Raw genomic sequence first — 21,687 nt, forward strand, 5'->3', positions numbered from 1 at the left:
CCGAAAGTTGAGAATTTGCAATGTCAGGAGACCGACTGAGATTGCGCACGTCTCCGAGATATTCTGACACAGGCAGAATTTTGTGTCTGAGAGATAAAGGCTTCCCATGTTAAATAAACATGAAAACACGACCCCATGCAGTAATTAATAACTACAAAACCCTCAGGCTCTTGCTGGGCATTTCACTTCCTATCAATTCACCGACAAACCTCGGTTCTAGCGTGTTCTGCTCGTTTTCAACTGAGCCGGGGGAAATACTGTATCAAAGTTGTTCGCAAATTATTAACAGTTTTCAGATAAGAAATGCCAGGGGATGGAGATAGGGGGTATAAAGCATGTGTTGCCTGGAGTTTTATCTCTTCGTAAATATGTTGGATGCTATATGAGCATTACCAGAGGTAAAGGGCCAAGTCTCTGATGTGTGCAGGTTGTTTGTTGTATTCTGATCATAATATAGTGACTGCTTTGCTAGTCTTTCATGGGGAGGGCCCTAACATCTTCCAAAAGCTGGGAGTTTGAATTAGTAGTTCAAGAAGAAAATAATATCCTCTACCTGCTCTGAGTCCTGACTTCAACCCCATAGAATATGTCTGGGTGGAACTGGAGCTGGAACTGATGTCTCTTGTATTTTTGACACTACGTTCTGGTAGTATAGTGCATATTTTATGTGGGCTAAAGCTCGGCTATGGATATTTTTGTGTAAATTAGGAAAGTCTGGCTTTACAGTGCCTGGAACTATCACAGGCGAGGGAGACTATACATTCTCCCGTACGAGTTCACAGCTTCTGTGCAGTGATGGCTCTGCTGTTAACAGATCTTTACAGCGCAGCTCTGACGGAGGTCTGTACGTACTAATCGGGTCCATATCCAGCTTATTTGGCCTGCTGTTCGGAGTGCCGAGGCTTAAGCAATGGAGACAGAGGTTAATGCCCCTTGGCTCGGGCATCTGAGCTGTGCTTTCCGGTTCATTAGATATGCGAGTTGCAGTCGATTAAGATGCAGCAGATGTGCAGAGCCAGGGAGGGACTGGCGATGGATTAAAACCAATAGTTCACTGGTTTCCAAGATTGTTGATTTGTCTGTGTGTGTGCTGACTGCAGCTCTCTCCTCCCGTTTCAGGTGTACAGAAAGAAGGTGGCAGAGCTGGGCGAGAAGCTCTTGCCTGCGTTCAACACTCCCACGGGCATCCCCAGAGGCGTCATCAATTTGGGCAGGTGAGTGCAGGAATCTGAACACATTACATTCTCACAAGCCTCCCGTAGCAGCGTAAAACCGACATGTGATGGATGTGAACGCAGGGTTACTGTTCACCTGCTTTAGGACTCAACAAGTACCTAATCACTGAACCTGTAACGGGCGACAGGGGTTGTGTTGAGTCTCAGAGGAACGTCATTAATGGACAGGTTGTGGCAGATTAAACGTTTCAGTCTTGAGAAAGATGATTATCAAGGGAATTTGATTCAGGAATGAAAAGGTCTCAGTGACATGGACTCTGTCAACCAAAAGATCTACATCAAGCCTGACATGGATTTGGATGAGAGGGAAATTAAGATTAGATGAATTTAGGGCTCTTTACACAAAGAGTTGTGAGAGTCAGGAACAGACTTCCCTGCCATGCAGTTGAATATGACTCTCTGTGTTCCTTCCAGAAATGACTGGATTATGAATTATAGAATTCATTTAGCGACAAAAAGGGAAATATGCAAGATGATCCAAAAGATTCCTCTCACGTGAAACAATTATGAGGTTCTTATGTTATTATTTAAAAGCATCACGACAAACACAATCATAATGCTGATTTGGCAATATATATATGTATTGTACAGTTTTGAAACATGAAGAGTCTCCATTTCCTTTTAAAACAAGCGATGAGAAAAATAACAAATGATGGAATATGGCCCTGTGCCTCTATGGAGAAGACGTAGATCTAACACAAAACCAACACAAAACACATGGGAAAGGTAATCCAGAACAGGTCCACATGCATCTGGGATTGAAAACGGCTGGAATTGAATTTTAAAAGGAGAGCTGCTCTTTTATTCTTAATATGGTTGTCTGATTTAATTAAATAAGGCTTTTGGTATCATAAATCTGTCATCAGCTGTTTCTAATAAATGTTTGGATATTGTGGTTCAGCAGGAAAAAAATTGAATCAGAAAGCTTGTTGGCAATTTAAATCACTGCGCATTACAGCCCAGACAAGAGGGTGCATTGTTCTTAATAGCAAAGAGGAAAGCTGAAGGGGCTGGAAACCACAATTACAAAATCACCTAAATAAATCACGGTTAACGTATGCAAGGTACACAACCGGAGCTGTTTGTCTCTCGCTGATATATCATCTCAATTGAAGGATAAAACACCAATACTCAACCCACGGATGTTGAGGGACATCCTGTTAACTTATAATATTGTAACGGCGCTTGATAAATGTCAGCTTCTGCAAATCTCTGGAGACGCAGCTATAAATCTCCTGGCACTTGTTTGGACCCTGCTGTGAAATGTGGAGGCCCCTGCTTTTTCCATTTCCTCATTTTGTCGACTCACTGCTCAATTAGCTGACATATATTTTATAAAAGATATAGATCATACGAGATGTTAAACAACGTTACATAACCGGAACGAGAGATGGGACGATAGGGGGGTGAGAACATGCGTGTGCGTTTTTCCTCATTAGAAGCATTAGCAGTAAGTGCCTACAGCCTACCCAGGGCACAATCCAATTTAAAAGCTATAACATCTCTCAGAACATGTACACAAAAAAACTAAAAACCTCCGTCATCATTTCAGTTCAGACTATCTTTAAAACCATGGAAGAAATAGCATTTAGCAGGGTGTCGATTTTTGTACATCATTTAAATGAAATGCAATAGAAAGAACCCGTTTCCCAGTTGTGTAGCTCTACTGTTACTGTATACAATGTTTTGAAGCCATCGTTGCTGTTGACAGTGTTAAGTGTACATTAATCTTTCCCCAAAAACTGTGTTTCCCTGAGTAAGTTCACCGACGGCCTTTGCTGTCCAGTTGGAGAAGTACTCTGCAGAGTGATCAGTATCGTTTAATGCACACCGTCTCTGGGAATACGCATGTTGACATGAGGCAAGCATGACAGAGTTAGTACAAAAGCAAGGTATCTGGCCCTCTGTCAATTGGGAGCAACAATAGAACCAAGAGGGCACGCACATTCAGATGATCTAATTATTTTGTGTGTGTGTGTGTGTGTGAGCGTGTGTGCATGTGCGTGCGTGTGTGTGTGTGGAGGCAGTGTCTGGGTCTGTTCATTTAAAGCACTGACAGGGAGAGAGTTCGCTTCTTGGGCAGCTCTTACAGATTTGATGCATTCATTATTTAAAATAGCTGGGGATGGAAACAATTGACGTTTAAGGGCACATTCATGTATACATTTCATATTGATTTAGTTTCCTGTTTCTTTGTCCATTTCTCTCATCTTGGTTCTGGGGTGAAACACACGTAGAACAGGGACTTTCAGGAACCGTGACTGAAACCCAGACCCGGGATTAACACAGTACACTGCACTGCTGTAGACTATAGCTCTACACCATCTCATTGCTAGTCAAAGGAAGATTATATACACAAAAACACACGGCGAAATGCAGGCGGCCGCTCTTCCCTCCCTGCTCTGCGTTAAAGAGACTCTGCTATAAGGAAGAGCACCGCTCTGCCACCTGTTCAACAATATACTGCACAATATATGCGCTGTGAGGGGAGCCATGACACACAATGATGGTTAGGTTAAGAAAACAAACACCACCTCCAGATCGAAACACATTTCACTCAGGGGCGGCGAACTGGAATCCTGGAGGACTGGACTCCACTCTTCCCGTTTCAGCCACTGATTGAGACCCGATCAAGGGCAGTGGATCCGGCTCCTGAGTTCAGTTATTAAGATGTAGGTTTGGGAGGAGAACCAGGGGACCCTGCAGCCCTTGAGGAGGGCCATGGTTTAAGTCATATTCAGCTCCTCATTAACATATTCAAGTAAACATAAAGAGAGCGCTTTTTAATGAAGCCAACCTTCGGCGTTTCCCTCAGGGAGTCATCATCTCTCATAGTGGTGTGTTTTTATCACACGGCAGACGGCAGCAGCAGTTCGTTCAGACTCAGACTTTCTTACCTGATCCAAAATGCATAAACCCAGACCCTGTTTTGTGTCAGTGCTGGGCCCAGACCTGCGTGATGCCACCCCCACAGTGTGTGCTGTGCTTCTCAGTCACCGGTGATCCTGGCACGATTCAGATCTATTCACAGGATGTCAGATTCCATCAGCCCTCAGCTGGGCTGTTTATACCCCCGAGCCAGGCGCATTAGAGAGGCAGCAGGGAAAACAAATCAGGGCTCGGCGGTGCAGCACACTTTTTAATTGTTGTGCCTTTCCCCCAGCTTGCGTACTAGAGGCATCTTTTAAAATGACTGAAAGACGGCAAAAGAAGCCAAGACCACAGCTTTATTGCCCTGGCTCCGACATTTGGATAACACATGCTCTTGGGCTCTTGTGTAACAGCTACAGTGAGGTCTGAAATGCACATAAAAAGGGACACATGTACGTGATCCTGCCAACTGCTACTGCTGTGTCACCCTTCTGCCGTATACCGAACCTTTGGGATGAAATAAACAGTCACTGTGCTTTATTAGGGGGTTAAAAAGTGATAATTTTACTTCATCAATATCTGTCCTCTGCCCGTACTCCTATTTCAATGGATTCCTCTGCAAAATTAAGTAGCCCCTTGAAAAACTACAGATTTTAAGATGCACCTACAAAGATTTTAACATTTTGGCACAACCACTGCCCACCTGCTATCAATTAGAGCACCATATCTCTCTGACAGCTGTTGCAGCATTTAATTAACTGATTCTAGAACTAATTCCAGATAGATTAGCAACGAGGCCCGGGCACGGACAGCCAGTGCCCATGGTAAGTAGCACTGCAGCACATTATTTCCGCAGGTACGCAGACAGGAGCTCGGCAAATCGCATCCTGAGATTGAAGCCCCCAGCCGAAATCCAGCTCTTCGCAAGATTGCTCTCTCTATCACAGACGCGTCAGCTGCTCCCTCAGCGCACGGCCACGCACCTGTGGGTGTCGGTAGACCTCGGCAAACACACAAACAAAGCAACAAAACAAAGTTCACCCGTTCCCAGGGTTGTGACATGCACAGAGACATTAAAGAGACAGCCCTGTCCTCGAAGAATGTCAGCTTGTTGCAGCCAAATGTCAATTAAGTTTGTCTCGGTTGGCGTTGCAGCCATGGCAGACGGGACCAGGTAAATACCAAGCCTCTAAACATGACAATTCGGCTAATCTAGGTCTGCAGTACAGAAACGGGGACAATTGTACCTCAGTGTCAACTTCAGTCCAGACGGTTTGCATTACTTTATGGGAACCCCAAATCTGACATAAACAGCCAGTCTAAGATCTTAAAATCTTTCCCACGCACGATTAATTAGCACATGATGCTGTTTTAAGCTCAAGAACTACTGCGGTACCATCTAACATTTCAGTAGCAATGGTTTCTCGGTGGATTTAGATTTAGAGCAAAGCTTAAGGTACACAACTTGATCAGAATTATTAAATACACCGAAATCTACCCAGGTTTGGATCAGTGGCCCCAACTATCAGACCAGGCTGTAAGTAAACCATAAATAGTGTAACAAGTAATTTTACACTTTCCTTTATGCCAGACAAACAAAATGTATCATAAAATGCTGACCTTGGTTTTGACACTGTCTCCTAAAAGTGCTAAGCAGGACATGGTCATTAAAAAAGCTGTATTCTCTCACAAAGTTATTGCCTTCACGTTTAGTTAGGCACATCATTTCTCATCAGTGATTCGAATTGTGTGGGTACTGAGGCCACTGTTGTGTAGAAAAACAAAACCAAATTAAGCAAGAAAAAGCTTTGCGACAGAGGCTAGAAAATCTCTCTCTCTCTCTCTCTCTCTCTCCCCCTCTGCTGTAGTCTATTAAGAATTGATTTTCCACTTTTATAGATGCATTTGCAAGCTGGGTTTGAGCAGCTAATGATGTAGATAGAATGTGTAATACACACACAGATCAGGATTTTGTAGCCCGGATTTGTATCTCTTTAATGTGGCGTCTGCTTTCTCGCAGAATGGGACAGAACTTTACGTTTAAACGGCGGAAGCTGAAATTACGTATTAAAAAAAAAAAACAGAGATGCTATCCATTCCCTTGGGACAGGGATTTGCATGTTCGGTTTTAATAAAACGTAAGCGCTTTTTAAGATTTTTATTCCACCCGTATTTATTAAAAAGCAGAAATTCATATCGCAAGATGGATGTGATGAGCAAGATAAATGACAGTGCGTGTGATGAGATTGTGGCTTTCCGAGTCTCTCTGCAAGTGCAGCTTACATATCAGAGATGTTGTGTGTTGTCATTGTTTTTGTCGTTCGGAAGTGTTTCTGGAACGAGCGCTGAGTCTGCAGTTTTTTCTTCTTCACACTCAGAAGGTGTGAGCCAGGCTTTTATGAGCTGTCATCTAATGGGGGTGGGGGCGGGGGCATTGATCAGCTGTGTGACTGCAAACTAATACTGTCATTGATTCCCAGCACAGAGCACTTGACTTCACAGCTGTTAATGGCACACAGCTAGACAACCTGCGTCAGAACTCAGCTGAGCCGCAGCGGAGGAGATGAACGCATATACAAATAATTGAGACCTGAGTGGACGTGTGTGTCTGGCAGTCCCTTGACAAAGAGGATTGTGGGATGTGTGTTGTGTGTGTGCGCACATGCATGTGTGTATTTGATGGCGTTTGATATACACAAGAACAATTAATCAAATACAGCTCACATGATTAGCATTAATGACATTTTATAATATGTCAAAAGCAGCGAACATTTTGTCAGGGTTCGCATCGCAAAAAGCGAGTCAGTTCACCTCCATTTGCAATGCATTTTCTTGTGAGATTCGCTGATTGTGCGAGGCATTTAAATACGTTTTTTCTGACCCAAAACGAGCATCTAAAATACTTTTTTTTTTTTTCAAAACATCGAAAATGCATGTACAACCCACCTACTTACATGTAATGGGCACCAGAATGGTCTCAGAATGCATGGGGGTGATCGCAGGTTGTTTCAACTTGAGACTTGCTTTCGCGCTCGCGTCCTCTATGGCAGTCTCTGGGGTCCGCCCTTTGCAAATCGTCCCGCGGGCGGTATGAGCGTTCTATGTCATAATACTCTAACTCTGTCTACCAAACGTGCTCAAAGCTGTCACTCCCGAAAACCGCAGGTCTTTAGTTTTCCAATTAGCCTAGTTACGCCTTTTCCATATAAGCAGCGCTGAGCGACCTCCCCTTTAAGACACGCATATGTGAAGAGAGAGGGGGCCGCACTCCATGCCCTGTCCCTCATTGGCCAGCAGGTCTGTCATTTTCTTACAGGGCAGGGCTGTAGCTTTCCAATTACACCAAACACGTCCATATGCAAGCTCACCGACCGCACATGAGGAAGACAGGGCGCATACAGAATAGACGCGATTCACAGACAGAGCAGAAAGACCCAAAACAGCAAGAAAAACAAATACAAAGTAGAAAAATTGAATCTGACACAAAAAATAATACACCTTACCCTTCAATAACAAATCATAGATGCCGAGTCTGTTTACAGCACTATGAAAGCCACTGACTGTTTGTTTGCAAGAATAAAACGCCAGGGCGGCGTGGTGGCTGGGATGAGTCACTGCATCAACACAGACAGGAGCTGTTGTAAAGAATAGCCTGTGTCTCTGTAAGGCCTAAAGTGACAATATTCAAAAGCTAGATGTTTGGAATTCTATTTCCCTGTTTAGTATTCTTCTTTACTTAATATAAATGGCTGTAATTTCTGTTCTAGAGGTCAGATTTGAGTTTTATTTTTTACACAAGTTCATAAGACTTTGAAGTTTCAATGTTCAGTGAAAAGCCTGTCTGGACCAATAAAAAGGTGTTATACTGACCATAAATTATTTTTGTTCTGATAAGCGTTTGTTTTTCTTCACTTTTTTGATTTCTGTATTAATGTTGGTGGGACAAACACAATTCTTTGTTATTTTCTGAATCTCCATTTTGTGCTGAGTGTTTCCATATAAGAAACTTGCCTCTACTCCTTGTAGTTACAGAGTTATAAGTAAAAATATGACGACAGTAAAATCAAGCAAAAAAGGGGGTTAAAATAAAGAAGTTGTATTGAAAGTCACTTCAAGTGCATAACTGTATTAGTCAAGACAGATATCATGATCTGCATTGAGTCTGATGCTGAATGTTATGCATCTATAGAGTTTCAAACTTGCATTAGCACACCAGTTCCTCTCCTATGCAATGGTGAATGCAAGCATTACTTAATAAATAAACAATGCAGTCAGGGTCTGTGAGCAGAGATGGATGGTACTGTGCATGATTCTGGAAAGGCTTGACTACACTAGTACTACAGGAGAAGCATGGAAGACTTGGGTACAGGGAAGAGCATGAGATAAGCTACTATCTACAGTCACACACCTGCAACATGCAACAACAATTAATGCAAATATCTGTAAAATACATTACACAGTCTAAAATGCATGCAAAGTAATGTAGATAAGAATGCACATATCATATGTCATGAGAACAAAACCAACAAACACACCACTTTTGATCATTGGTAGACCAATTTAAATTGCTAATCAAGCAACTTGTGTTCCTAAGCAAAAAAAATGATTAGCATGAACTGCTGTGCAAATTTGAGACAACAAAATGTACACTGCAAAAGCATCCCAGTGGTCTAGAAATATATATGCACATTCCTATCTATATGGGGTGTCAAATGTCCCTCCTAGCTTGTATTTTATGTTACGTTAAGGTAGCATCCGTGACTTAGAAATAAAGGCAATGTCTGATTGGTACAGCAGTCACTGGAGAGAGAGCAGGGACTTTTGGAGGAGCATCCCTTTACTGGCACATCACCAGTCCCAGTGCAGCGGCTAATTGTTTTTTGAATGACCTTAATGCTTAAGCTGTTACTAAACGTTGATACAGTGGCTCCCTGTGTAAAGCAGTGCCACTGTTCTCCAGCTGTCTGTGCTCTGCCTTGCCTGGTGCCATGCCTCTGCCCTGGAATCGTACTTTGTGGTGACCTTGTCTGGTCCACGTCTTGTCTTGTCTGACATCAATAACACTGTTTTGTTTCTTTTTTTCCAGTGGGACCAGTTGGAGTTGGGGCTGGGCGTCAGCAGGCAGTAGTATTTTAGCCGAGTTTGGCACCTTACACCTGGAGTTCGTCCACCTGACTGAAATCACCAGCAACCCCATATATACAGAGAAGGTGGGTCCCCACTAGACATCGCCTACGTCAACACTTCACCTTCAGTTTCTCACGCCTCTGAGTGTTTCTAACGCACCCAGCGAGTCATCATATTTTATTTTTCTACTTTTTTATCGGCGGTGCTGAACGTTGCATATGAAACAAGATAATATCTAACATGCTGTGCCAGGGCAGATATTGAAGAACACAATCAGGTGCTGTCAGAACGTGTGTGAGGGGCCCCCAGGGGGAAATATGCTCAGTCTTCAGCTTTGAAAGCTATGAGATGATAAATAATTTATCGGGAGAATTACACCAAGAATTCGGTCTCGAGTGCCAAGACTTCACTCGCCTGTGGAATATTCCAAGAAATCCGTCCGTCTAGAACTGCCGTGTACTTTGCAGTGGTTTAGTCAAGTGAGAATAAAGTAATTATTGTTTAAGGTTTGGTCTGTTGGAAGAAGTTTCAATTAATTTTTTTTTTAAACCAGTTTTATCATTAGATTCGTTTTTTCAGGTCAAATGTTATGGAAGCAGACATCTTAAATCACAGTTGGATCAGTTAAAACCTCGGCAGCGGCTTTCATTCGCTTTCTCAGGCAACGCTTTGAAGATCCTCACAGACGCCGCAGTGTTTTATTTCCATAAAGTTTGACTGATGTACAAATTTAACTGAGTACCTGCGTATGTGTGCAGCCGTACTCGTCAGTCAGTGAACGTGACAATTGCCTCTGAACGGGAAAGCATCCGTCTGTAGACAAGCGAGGCGGGAATCCCACACTGGTTTTACTAACCGCCGTGAGTTTCTTCCTCCAAAAAGCCACAGCAGTTTCTTTCCAGGACTTCAAAAAGGCCCTAAGTAGGCTTACAGCTGGATCACTTCTCAGTTGGAACGTGTAACAAATCCCTTATTTATTTTTATGGATCATTTTTAAAGAGAAATAGCATCTGGAGGAAATTCTTTGCTGAATTTTTAATGACGAACGCGCTGTTTACAAGCGCGCTGCCGCTCTCAGGACTGCTGTTTGCCCTTGCTCGGCTAATTGATTGAGATTTCTTGTTGTTCTGTTTCGGGAATTATCCTCAAACTGCTGGCTCGCTCACCCTCCCTCTGTTCCTGTGTCTGCGCAGGTGATGAACATACGGAAACTGCTGAACAAAATCGAGAAGCCGCACGGACTCTACCCCAACTTCCTCAGCCCCGTCAGCGGGAACTGGGTGCAGCGTCAGTATACCTCTTCTATTAAAAGCCCTTTTCATTCCCTGTTCATCCCTCTTGTAGGCAAGAAACACACATTGTGCAGCTGCAGCCACATTTCCGCTTGACTTCTGCCCCAGAACTAATTATAGATGTGTGCCTTATTAAAATAAACCTTACCACAGATAGATGTTTCTTATCTTTGAGTGTCCCGTGATACTGCTGTGTTTCTGTTTGGTTTGTGTTGTGCTTGGTTTTGTGTCTCTCGCAAATTATCTACACACCCAGGATGCTTATTTTAATATGGCACGCCTTTACTGCTAATAAAATAGCGATAATAAACTGCTTTTATTCTTATTCATTTATTTATTGGGCAGCCACTTTCAAAACAATAAACAATACTCGATCAAGAACATTATACTATATTACACAAGTGTGTAGCTGTGATTGCAAAGAATAAAACTGGGTAATTGACATCAATTAATAATGACAGATACACGTGAACACTTAACTTTTTGTGTGTTACCTTTTAAACGACGCACTGTTGTCATTGGGGAGTAAAATCGGCGTCTACACAAAACCGCGTCTGTACTGCTATTGTGCAATGCGCTCTCGCATTTAAATGCAGACGGTGAGATCAGTCCCATGAAATTAGCCCGTCTTCAGATGTGCTTGTGTGCCGATCTCTCGGCGTCACCCGTGTGGCTGAGGTGCGTGTCATTTTTCGTTACGAGTGAGTAACTAATTAAGCAGTAGGATGAGAGCGAGGCTGACAGTTCATATTTTATCAGCGCGGCTTCTGAAGAAAGGCTGAGCGCACACCACCTCTTACTGTGAAGGACAAACAGGCGCTTATCAGATAACCTTTACAGCACACTGTTGACAGTGCGTCGCACCATACAGAGAGACGCACCTCCGAATTATAATCATCCTGCACAGCCTGTGAAGAGAGAGAGTCAGACCTGAGAGTTACGGCTGAATTTTAATATTTACTTCCCAGTGTAATAATGAACATTAGCACCAGTAAGCGCTGCATATTGATTCAAAATAAACAAATAAATACGTCCCTCGGTCAAGTGTTCGTTAAGGGCCTCCCCGACCTTTCTGAAATTCTTCTCTTTCTCTCCCGCAGATCATGTCTCTATAGGGGGCCTGGGGGACAGCTTCTACGAGTATTTGATCAAATCTTTTCTGATGTCAGACAAGACAGATGAAGAAGCCAAGAAGATGTATTATAATGCTCTGGAGGTACGTTTGCGCCTGCTCTGAAACACAGGGCCTGATATTGAGTTTCCAGGTCACTGCACCGGCACCGGATTCGGCAGAGAGAGCGAGAGAGCGAGAGGGAACGAGGAAGTCCTCCTGTCAAATGTCAGATGTGCTCCTGTCTCCCAGCTTTCATGTTTTTCTCAGAAGGAAGAATAGCAAAGAAGAAAAGACCATTTAAGGTGTAGTGAAGGAAATATATAGGTATCTTTTAAACTAGGTGTGTGTGCATGCATATATTTATTTTTAATTGTATATGTAGTTTAATTGACACTTTAAAAATAACTAATTAGGGTGGGGGGCTGCCTAGATGCTTTGTAATTGCCAGTGTTTTTAAATGACATATTTAACATATTTAGGAATATGTTTTGTTCATGTAGCACTGAAGGGAAGGTATACTGTAAAAAGTCTAGGCAAAAGTCAGTGCAGTGCGGCTGCTGGGGAAATGTTTTGTCTGACACAAACGCCGGCATCAAAAGGGGGCCTGAGAAACTGGGCCCAACCGTTTGAGCGGAGTCCACGGCCCTCAATCCACTCCTGACTCGAGCTGGGTTCGATCCTGTTATCGTGAGGGCTGTACGCTGTGAAAAAAGTCTGGAGCAGAGTAGGAGCCAGCTGTGCCAACCCAGCCTGTGGCTTGAGCTTTCTTCACTCACTGCCCTTCAAGTCTCGTCAAGCTTCTCTTGGACCGAGATGAAAGGCGTCTAGCATGGCTGACAAGCACGCTTCCTCGGGGCTCATCAGACGGAGTGTCCTCTGGTTGATTGAATTATTTAATTATTGTGAAAGATGTACAAGTAGGAAACAAGGGTTTTCAAAGAGAGGACGAGGGTTTGTTTGGGGGGGGGGGGGAAGCCAAACAAAACAAGCGAAACACAAATGGGATGAACGCAGCTCCACACACCGCAGGAGTCTGAGGGCTGTTGTAACTCGGGGCGCTGTGGAGTTTGTTTCGTGGAGCACAGCTGCTCCCACTGACGCACCGGCCGCGGGGGAATCTTTCTGCACACCAGAGCTGCGAAGCCAAAGTACACTGGGGGGGGAAATGCAGCATCATCCTATCCAGTACGGACCAGACACAAGCCTCTTTAGCTTATTTTTATTTCTTCCGCCTGCTGCCTCTTATACTTGTCAGTCAGTCACTCTTTACTGAAACCCAACAAAATATAGAAATATAGAATATATATATATATATATATATATATATATATATATATTGTTATATAAAATCCACTGCCTGTCTCTTTGGATGCTAATATCTATTAGTCATGGTGGTTTTATAGTTTAAACCCAACAAAAGAAGATTATTCCCCACCACGGCACTATTTTCCTAATATCAGTTTCAAACCCAAATAAAACACAGTTCCGAAATACTGTCCTCAATCCCCAAAGAGCAGAAAACATAATTTTGTTCTCCAGTTTCTGTTATGATTATTAGCATACTTTAATTAGTGTTTGCTATTGGCCTTAAGAAAGGTTCATCTCTACACAGTCCTTTGTGGGAAGCTATAGGTTATTTGCATTTGTCCCCCCAGTAAACTCTTTGCAGAGATCTGTACCGTAGGAGCACCTCCTCCAGGATTTCTCAAACAAAGTCTTCATTCCAGCTCACTCTTGTGCGTAAAAGTGTAAAGGAAAATCCAAACGAGGGCAGCTTTATTACACAATAAAAAAGAGAGCGACCGCAGACCCTCGGCTGCAGGAAACGCACTTCAGCGCTTCTTATGGAGATGAACGCACGCCAGGCTGCCGAGCAGAGCCGGCGCCACGCTCTCACACAGCAGGGAGATTAGCATTTCAAAGTTAAACTAGATGTGTTGTACCGAGTTATTCCGGGTCTCAAAGGAATGTCACACGTCGACAGTTGTAACACACAAAACCTCTTTGGTCTCGAACAGAGGAAGTAACAAGGGATTTGATGCAGTTATCGGGGAAAAACCCTGCCAGGGATGCACAAGGTCAAGCCCAAGGATGGCTTTCGACTCAATAATGCAACGAGGAGCAGACGTCAGAGGAGGAGATAGAGATCGGAACTAACATAGACTTTTAACTGGAGAGATGAAACTGGCTTCCTAGTCAGTGACTTGAAGATGTTTCTCTGAGTTCCTTCCAATAAATGGACTTGATGAAATTCACTCAGGGGCAGAAAAATTAAGACCACTTCTCATTGATCACCTTTCTTGTGTTGTGTTGTGTTGTGTTGTAAGCAAGAGAGACCCACATTGCTCCATAGCAGCAGACTCACAGTGTAGAAAACTCCAGTCTTCATAGCTATCGACAAGGGCATTGACCAGTGCAGGTTCTGTCAATGAAAGGTCCCAATTAGAGCTGAGGGGCAGACAAAAGACCAGAGAGATGTTGTGGCAGGTTAGACAAGTTTACAGGAGCAGTTGCAGTTGGTGTACAAACGCAGGAGAATGGAAACGGATCATTGAGAGAGACAGATAACATCTTCCGACTTACTGTTTATCGACTCCTCAACTGTCTTGTTGTTTCATCTGGATGTGCCCCAACCAAAAATCCAAAAGCTTTGATGTTCTGTGTAAATAAGCTTTAGTTTGTTGGCGGTGGGGGGGGAGAAAAGGCAGATGCTTTCTTCTTCCCAAATCCTAATGCGAGATCTTTCATCAGCTTCTCTCTTTGAGATAGTTGTTGTCTTCTGTGCATCTTCAGTCTTCAGACGTCGGTTTGTGGGTCTTCAGGAAATCCGAGCACGTATCGCGCCGACGCCAACAGAACAAACGCACAGTCTGTGCCCGTGATGTTTCTCTAGCTCTGAATAATCCCCCGCTTGCGCATCTCTGTCCCACCGGAATATCAGTCTGTGATGTAAACCTGTACTCAAGACTCGAACTCTTGCTTTGCAGGCCATCGAGAAGAATCTGGTGCAGAAGTCGGCCGGGGGTCTCACCTATTTCGCCGAGTGGAGAGGGGGGATGCTGGACCACAAAATGGGCCATCTGGCTTGCTTCTCCGGGGGGATGATCGCCATCGGGGCGGACGACGGGGAGGCGGACAAGCGGCAGCACTATATGGACCTGGCCGCGGAGATCACGCACACCTGCCACGAGTCGTACGCCAGATCAGGTACAGGTTACGGTTATTAGAAACACAGAAATGACAGCTACTCAGCGGACAATTGCTGGGAAGTTGATTGGAACGAAAAAATAGTTTCACTAATTTGATATTTTGAAATCACTTCACCTTGCATTTTATTAAATAATATATATATATAATTCTCAAGAATCCATCACAGATGTTCCTGTGACAGCTTTCAGTGACATTCACCTACATTAATGCTCTTGTGAAATAAATCTCCATTGGAGTGATTGCAGTTAATGACACAAAATGTTCAAGATCGAGAATCAAATAAATTAAGATCTCTCCAAAGTGGTGCAGAGTAGGTGGTGGGGGGGACAGAGTTTATACTATTAAGAATATAAGACTACAGACGTGTCTTAAATCCTCTGGAGCGAGATTTTCTGTCTCTCTGGCTCCGGCTTCGGTAGACGCTTTTTTTATATTATTTACCCGACCTGCAGGAGAGTGACTTCCTTCTAAATTATATAGGATCAGGCACTTGGCTCTGCAAACAAAGGAGCTGATGTGAGCCACCCAGGGGATGTGATCAGAAACAGCAAGCAGGTTTACGTGTGTCCGGCGCCGTTCCACGGGCTGGTTTAAGATTACACAGGACGGAGGGAGGGGATTCGCGAAACCTTGTCTAATGTCTTTTCCGACGCACATCTGTTTCAATATTGGCAGTTGGGAATATAAACGGCACGGCAATTTCCCTGTTCAAGCGAAGGAGGGAAGCATTCATTTTTTCTGCCTGTAAATAAAAAGCCGGGAGGAGTGGCTCTTTCAGACGACCGCGATTTTTCTGCCGTAGTCTCATTAAAATCCACTCAATATTCTTCCGTGAGGTGCTAAGTGACTGTTGCATTAGACACCTTTCGGAGGGTAAGAGATTGTCTCGGCAGCGTCTTTATTCTGTCAATAAAGCATCTCCAAATTCCCATTTTCTCCTTCGGATTCCTGCCATAATCACAGGTACTGGCCAAGATATGGTATCCAGCAAGAACTACACTGAACCAGTTGGGTGCCAAAGGAACAGAAACTGTCGGAGTGTGGATTTGTTATTTTGGCGAAGGAATGGTTGCATTAAAATCCTTTCTTTTCTTCTTTCTCATCCTTTGTTTCTAGCGTGGTATCAAGTATAACCCAATCTTGATCAGCAATCATTTAGACGGTGAAGCATGTGACATCTTTTTTACACTTCTGATGTGTTTGAAACTTGGCTGCTCAATTGGTGGCTCTTGTGTAAGTTAATCTAAGGCTACACCTAGACCCTATGGAGGAATTACTTCATTTCAATGACGACACATTTGGAAAATCTTGAAATTCTTAGGAGCGTGCAGCCCTGTATTGGCTCCCGTCTTTATTTACTTGTATTTACACAGCAGGGCCAGTGAACTGTACCCCCCAACGACTCCTAAAGTCTGTTTCTCGGCTCAGAAGCGCTGGGGGAGGGTGCGGACGGACGCCACTCTCGATTCGGCAGGTTGTTGATTCTCAGGTCTATTAACGCTGACATTCTGAACAAACATATCGATCCGCCCCTCTGAGGAGAAGCAATTATGTGGTCCCAGAGCCAAACCGTCCCTACAGATCAACGATGGGCGCCGTCACGAAGACAGAAAAGCCGCGTCTGTCCTTGGAGCTTTACTGTTCGGTGTTATTTTTTTTTATCTCCTCAAAGGATAGATGTCGAGTCGAGGTATTTAAAATAATGACGCTGCTGGTCAGACAGGCATAGATTCAGTCACGCGGCGCTGGTGTTGGAGACTGAGATCAGTTTCAAAGGAAGCATCAGTTCCTGACGTGTGAAGGCCTGGCAGCTTTTTTTTAACTGCTACACAACACCAAGCATGAAACAATGCAGGCCCCAACAAAACAGTATCTAGTAGTGTGGCCCTCTTTTTTTGACATAAATGGACAAATACCTGCCATATGCAAAAGAAAATGGCAGTATAATGATTTTGAATGAATTCTGAATTCATGCTGAGGAATTATGTCCCAATTTAACTTTATTATTATTATTATTATTATTGTAAGCCTATTACTAACTGAAGCACATCTATTCACACTGTTATGGGAACAGGATATTGGGACTGAGGAAAACAAACACAGGTCTTCACAGTTGCCCTGCAGATGCCTCCTGGATTCAGGATATTGCATTTCTAATTGCTAACCTGGGTTGCAAAATGCCGCACAACTCCAGAGTGAGGCTGGTGTGGATGCTCCCTCGCTCGGCCAACGCAGGGCTGCCCTGTGGCCACACGCCCCGGGCTATGATGGTTTAGTGTGGATGTGTCCAGTAACTGAGGATTTTTCCCCCACTTATCTGCACACCAGTCTCTACACTGTGAAGGGGGAAGATATATATATATATATATATATATATATATATATATATATATATATATATATATATATATATATATATATATATATATATATATATATATATATATATATATATTAAAAAAACGAAACTGAAAAGTTATAATTGGATATTTCTCCACACCTCTTAAGTTAAGACTTGGTGGAGACAGCTTTGGCAGCCAGGTAAGTAGGTTAAACAAGAGTGTGTGTGGAAAACACTTGTACTTTGTCCTTTCTATCACTGCCTTCAGTCTTGCTTTGCTTGTAACACTTTCTATTGTTTATATTTTGTTTCACGTCCCCCCATTTAAGTTTAAGATAAATTATTATTATTTATATGTGTCTCTGTGTCTCTCCCAGCCACTAAGCTCGGTCCGGAGGCATTCCGGTTCGACACCGGCGCCGAAGCCACGGCCACGCGCCTCAGCGACCGCTACTACATCCTGCGTCCCGAGGTGGTGGAGAGCTACCTGTACATGTGGAGGCTGACGCACGACCCCAAGTACCGGCAGTGGGGCTGGGAGGCAGTGGAGGTGAGTGTCTTGTGGGTGTGGGCGGTGTGTGCGTATGCAGTAACACAACAGGCAGACTCCTGATAGCGTGGTCCGGTGCTTTACGCAAGGGCCACAGGGCAAAAGATTGTGGAAAAGTGTGTCGTTGTGCCAGGGATATGAGAGCGAGAGAGAGGGAGAGGTTTTTCTGTACAAGCAAAACCAGGAGAAAATCTGGAACATCATATTTTTAGCACCCAGAGAATCATTCGCTTCCTGTAGCTTTTCATTTATTTTGCCTGCTGTGTGTGCAACATTTATTGTGTTATGTCAATATATATTTCTCGTTATGCTCCACTTGGACTGTATCTTGACAAGCAGCACAAGTTGCGAGTAATCGCCCGGTGTTTCTGGAGAGCTTGTTTTAGCTGTAAAGTTAATTACTTTAGCCTCAACCTAGGCTAATATTTGGCCCAGAGGCGATGGGATTAGATTAACCAAACGAAACTCAGAGACAGACTCAGAAGTGGCTTTGGGGGTTAGGGAGAGGTGGAAAGCTAGGGTGGATTGATGCAGCACTCTCTTCATCAAGGAATAAAAAGCAGTCCCCCCCAGGTTTCAACATTGCGCCTTTTACAGAAACAGGAACAAAAAAAAAATAGTCAGAAGCACTCAAGAAACTCCTGTCTAAAAGTTTTATATACAATTATACGACTTGATTGTGTGTGTGTTTTGTTGTTGTTTTTTTATTGTTACCCAGAAAAAACAAGTGTAAAGTTAGATTGATGTATGTTTAATGGAAGTGGACTTTATAACCATTTAACCATGTAGTTTACACCCTTACAAATACCCCACCGACACACTCTGAGGTCCCGAGCTTAATAAAGTTTACAAAGTCACACTCCAATGAGAGAAGGGATAAAAACAGCCTGACTTTTGAAGTGAAAGCAGCGTGATAAAAAAAAGAAAAAAGGAAACAGAAACCACATTAAATTGGCATTTGAAGCCACTTACTCCTTAACACTGGGCTCTGGGTGAAATATTTAATATTCACTTGTTTCTACAGAAGCAATTTCAGGGGAAGAATTATGGCTCTGTGATTATAGGTACACAATTTTATGCAGAGCTTTACAAGCTTTATTAATTATTAGTAGCTGGTCGAGGAAAATATATAGATATTAGGCCTCGCCATCGCCTATTCTTCAAAACAAACGTGTCTCACTGTTAATTACACTCTCCAAGCCTTGCGTCCGCTGTAACAGGATAATAAAGTGGCAGTCGATTCTATTCCCTCTGAATTTTAATCAGGGGGCCATGCTGCAATAGCGCAGTTGCACATTTATTCCAGATTACAGACCAGCGAACACGTGGACACATGCTTTTCCCCCGTCGCGGTGGCAGCACGCTCCGTGGGGGGTGGGCATCAACAATAAACCGTTAATTCCCCCGATGTTGTTAACCGTAGTTTATCGTAACTGTGTGAAAAGCTTTTCATACTGGAGCATGAAATCTTCGCCTCTCATTCATTAGTCAACCCTTTGAGTTTTTGTTTTAATCTGCCAGCTCTTGTAATCTCACAGTGTGTGTACATGGTAGACGTTTGAATGCTTTTAATGAAGTCTCCTCTCCATTGAGTAACCTATTTCTGAGACCGTAGTCCTCGATTGAACCTTCTCACATCATGCTTTCTCTTCTCTCATTCTTCCACTATACTTTCACTGGGATCTATTGTAAGACAGCTCTTATAAAACGCTTTGAGATCATTAAATTAAAAATGAATAGAAGAATCAATTAGTGTTGAATAACCGCGGTTCTATACCTCAAAGCTCTCAGTCTTTTTCAGTGTGGAAAATGTATAGATATACACATGACATTTTGAATAAAAGCCCTCACTCTAGATTTCATGTTTAAAGGCTATAACACAAAGCAAACTGTTATTATTTACAATCAAAACACATGGAAGTATATATGCATTTGTATATATTTTAATCTCTTTAAGTCCTTGAGGGCTGGGATCCTGCAGGCTTTTTTCTGGGTACCTTTCAGTTAACAGCTGATGAAGCCTTGGAAAAAACAGCTGATTTGACTTCTTATCCAAATTAAGTAATTAAGACTTGAGGTGGAGTGAAGACCTGGATCCCCTCTGGCCCTGGAGGACTAGAACTGCTTACCCCTGCACTCAGCAATGTGTTTATACACTCTCTTTATATTGTGTAGCATATGCAGTGATTTGGGGGGTTGGGTTTGGCTTGGGGTAAATTAAAACATCCACATCCCCACCAGTCGGTCTATTCCACGCCCAATACTGTGACTTTTCCGATGGGGTAAGTACGGTGGCCCTGCGGTGCAAAACACAACAACAGTTTTGCACCTCAGGGCCACCGTAGCTAAGCACAAGAAGGCAAACAGATCCCCAGCTTTCAGGGTCACACTTTGAATGCAAGATTGTTGTGCGGCTTGATGTGCCTGTTAACGTCTTCTCCCCTCCCACCCCGTAGGCCCTGGAGAAGCACTGCCGAGTGGAGAGCGGCTTTTCTGGCATCCGAGACGTGTACGTCAGCACCCCCAGTCACGACAACATGCAGCAGAGCTTCTTCCTGGCAGAGACGCTGAAGTGAGTGCCGTTTGGTTCGCCCGGGCGCTGGGGTCCTGTCCCCCCAGCTCCTTCAACGCCAGGACACTTTCCAGAGATGTTAAGGGATCTACTGTTGGGTTAGGGCAGGACATAGGTTCCTTATTGTGAAAGGAAACGAGCTTACAGCCGATCCACTGAGAGAGAAATTGTAAAGTGTTAAGCAAGTCAGATGCACTGGATCGAGAATGGGCTGAACCGAACAATTTAGGAGGAGCACCTACGTTCATGAAGGCCGGTGTATTGTTATGGTAATTTCTGCCCTCAGATAATAAAGCTTGGAAATCTAGATACAGAATCCCCTCCCGGTTGATTGTGGTAACTAGGTCTGCAGATTTTCTACAGAGGTTGCTTTCTTCTCTCTCCCCCAATTCTCAGGTGGTTCGAGCCATCCACTCCGCAATGGCGTGTCAGGTTTAATAGAGCTGAAAGGAATGAGAAAAAGGCACAATGCTCGGGTAGTTTAAGGACTCTTAAGCCTCTGCGATGGGTTTTGATCGCACACTGCTCCTCTCCTCCCGGCAGAAATCCCTCATCACAGCCCCCTCCATTCATCCGTTTCTGTAGAGTTACGGCTAGTTTGGCCGGCGCTGGTGACAGGAGGCAGGCTGTCATGCCTCGCTTTTTCATAACTCCTCCACGGAGTGTGTTTCTCTCCCCAGCCTCGGTGATTCGCGGTTATCGCATCTCGGTGAAAACTGTGTTTGAAACGGTAGCGAACTACAGTTGTGTGGTTTGAAGTCGGTCTTCTGCCTGCATTCACGAGCTGAGGAGACAGTCACCCAGTTCGAGACATGCCTTTATTGTTCCAGAAATCATATTTGTTTAATAGAGTCCCTCCACGTTTAAAGGGGAACTCTCCCAAACTGTGAATTTGAATATTTCAGTAGTAATAAAAAGGCCAATATCCAATACAGTACTGTGTGTGTGTGCGCGCATCTGTAGCATTGTGCGTTGAGTGCTTTGTCATAATCTCGTTGTCATAAAAAGGGATCTTCGTTTTGATGAAGCACTAGTTTCTGACACTAAACGTAGACTATATCTGAAGGACAGCTGTACTTATACGATGGCAAAGACTATCAAATGGAAATTATATGGGATTTGTTGAAGAAGGTGTATCGAGAAAGCAGAGGGAATTTGTACGCAGAGAAAAAAGAGGTGTTTTTTCAACCCCTTCTTTTGGGATGATAGAACATTTCTGGAGGGCCAGCATTTGGATGAATAGAAAGTACTCTGCCTGGGTTTGGGCTGGTGTTCCCTCCCTGCACAACCGCAGCTGGTGCATTCGTGTGAACAATATCCAACCCTACTCGAGGATTCGCTCTCGGTTCGTAACACCAGCGACAGATGTGGAGGT

General features: G+C 43.7%; 1 protein-coding gene across 1 annotated transcript in view; it reads left to right on the plus strand.

Annotated features, from left to right (window-relative positions):
* The window catches only part of LOC136763484 (mannosyl-oligosaccharide 1,2-alpha-mannosidase IA), a 164,911-nt gene that overhangs the window by 140,886 nt on the left and 2,338 nt on the right, over window positions 1-21,687 (plus strand). Inside the window, exons 5-11 of the mRNA XM_066717530.1 lie at window positions 1,120-1,214; window positions 9,193-9,316; window positions 10,427-10,520; window positions 11,626-11,741; window positions 14,627-14,846; window positions 17,568-17,740; window positions 20,197-20,312. Coding sequence (XP_066573627.1) covers window positions 1,120-1,214; window positions 9,193-9,316; window positions 10,427-10,520; window positions 11,626-11,741; window positions 14,627-14,846; window positions 17,568-17,740; window positions 20,197-20,312 — 938 coding nt within the window. The remainder of the gene's footprint in view (window positions 1-1,119; window positions 1,215-9,192; window positions 9,317-10,426; window positions 10,521-11,625; window positions 11,742-14,626; window positions 14,847-17,567; window positions 17,741-20,196; window positions 20,313-21,687) is intronic.

Source organism: Amia ocellicauda, chromosome 11 (assembly GCF_036373705.1).
Source record: "Amia ocellicauda isolate fAmiCal2 chromosome 11, fAmiCal2.hap1, whole genome shotgun sequence".
Taxonomy (NCBI): Eukaryota; Metazoa; Chordata; class Actinopteri; order Amiiformes; family Amiidae; genus Amia; species Amia ocellicauda.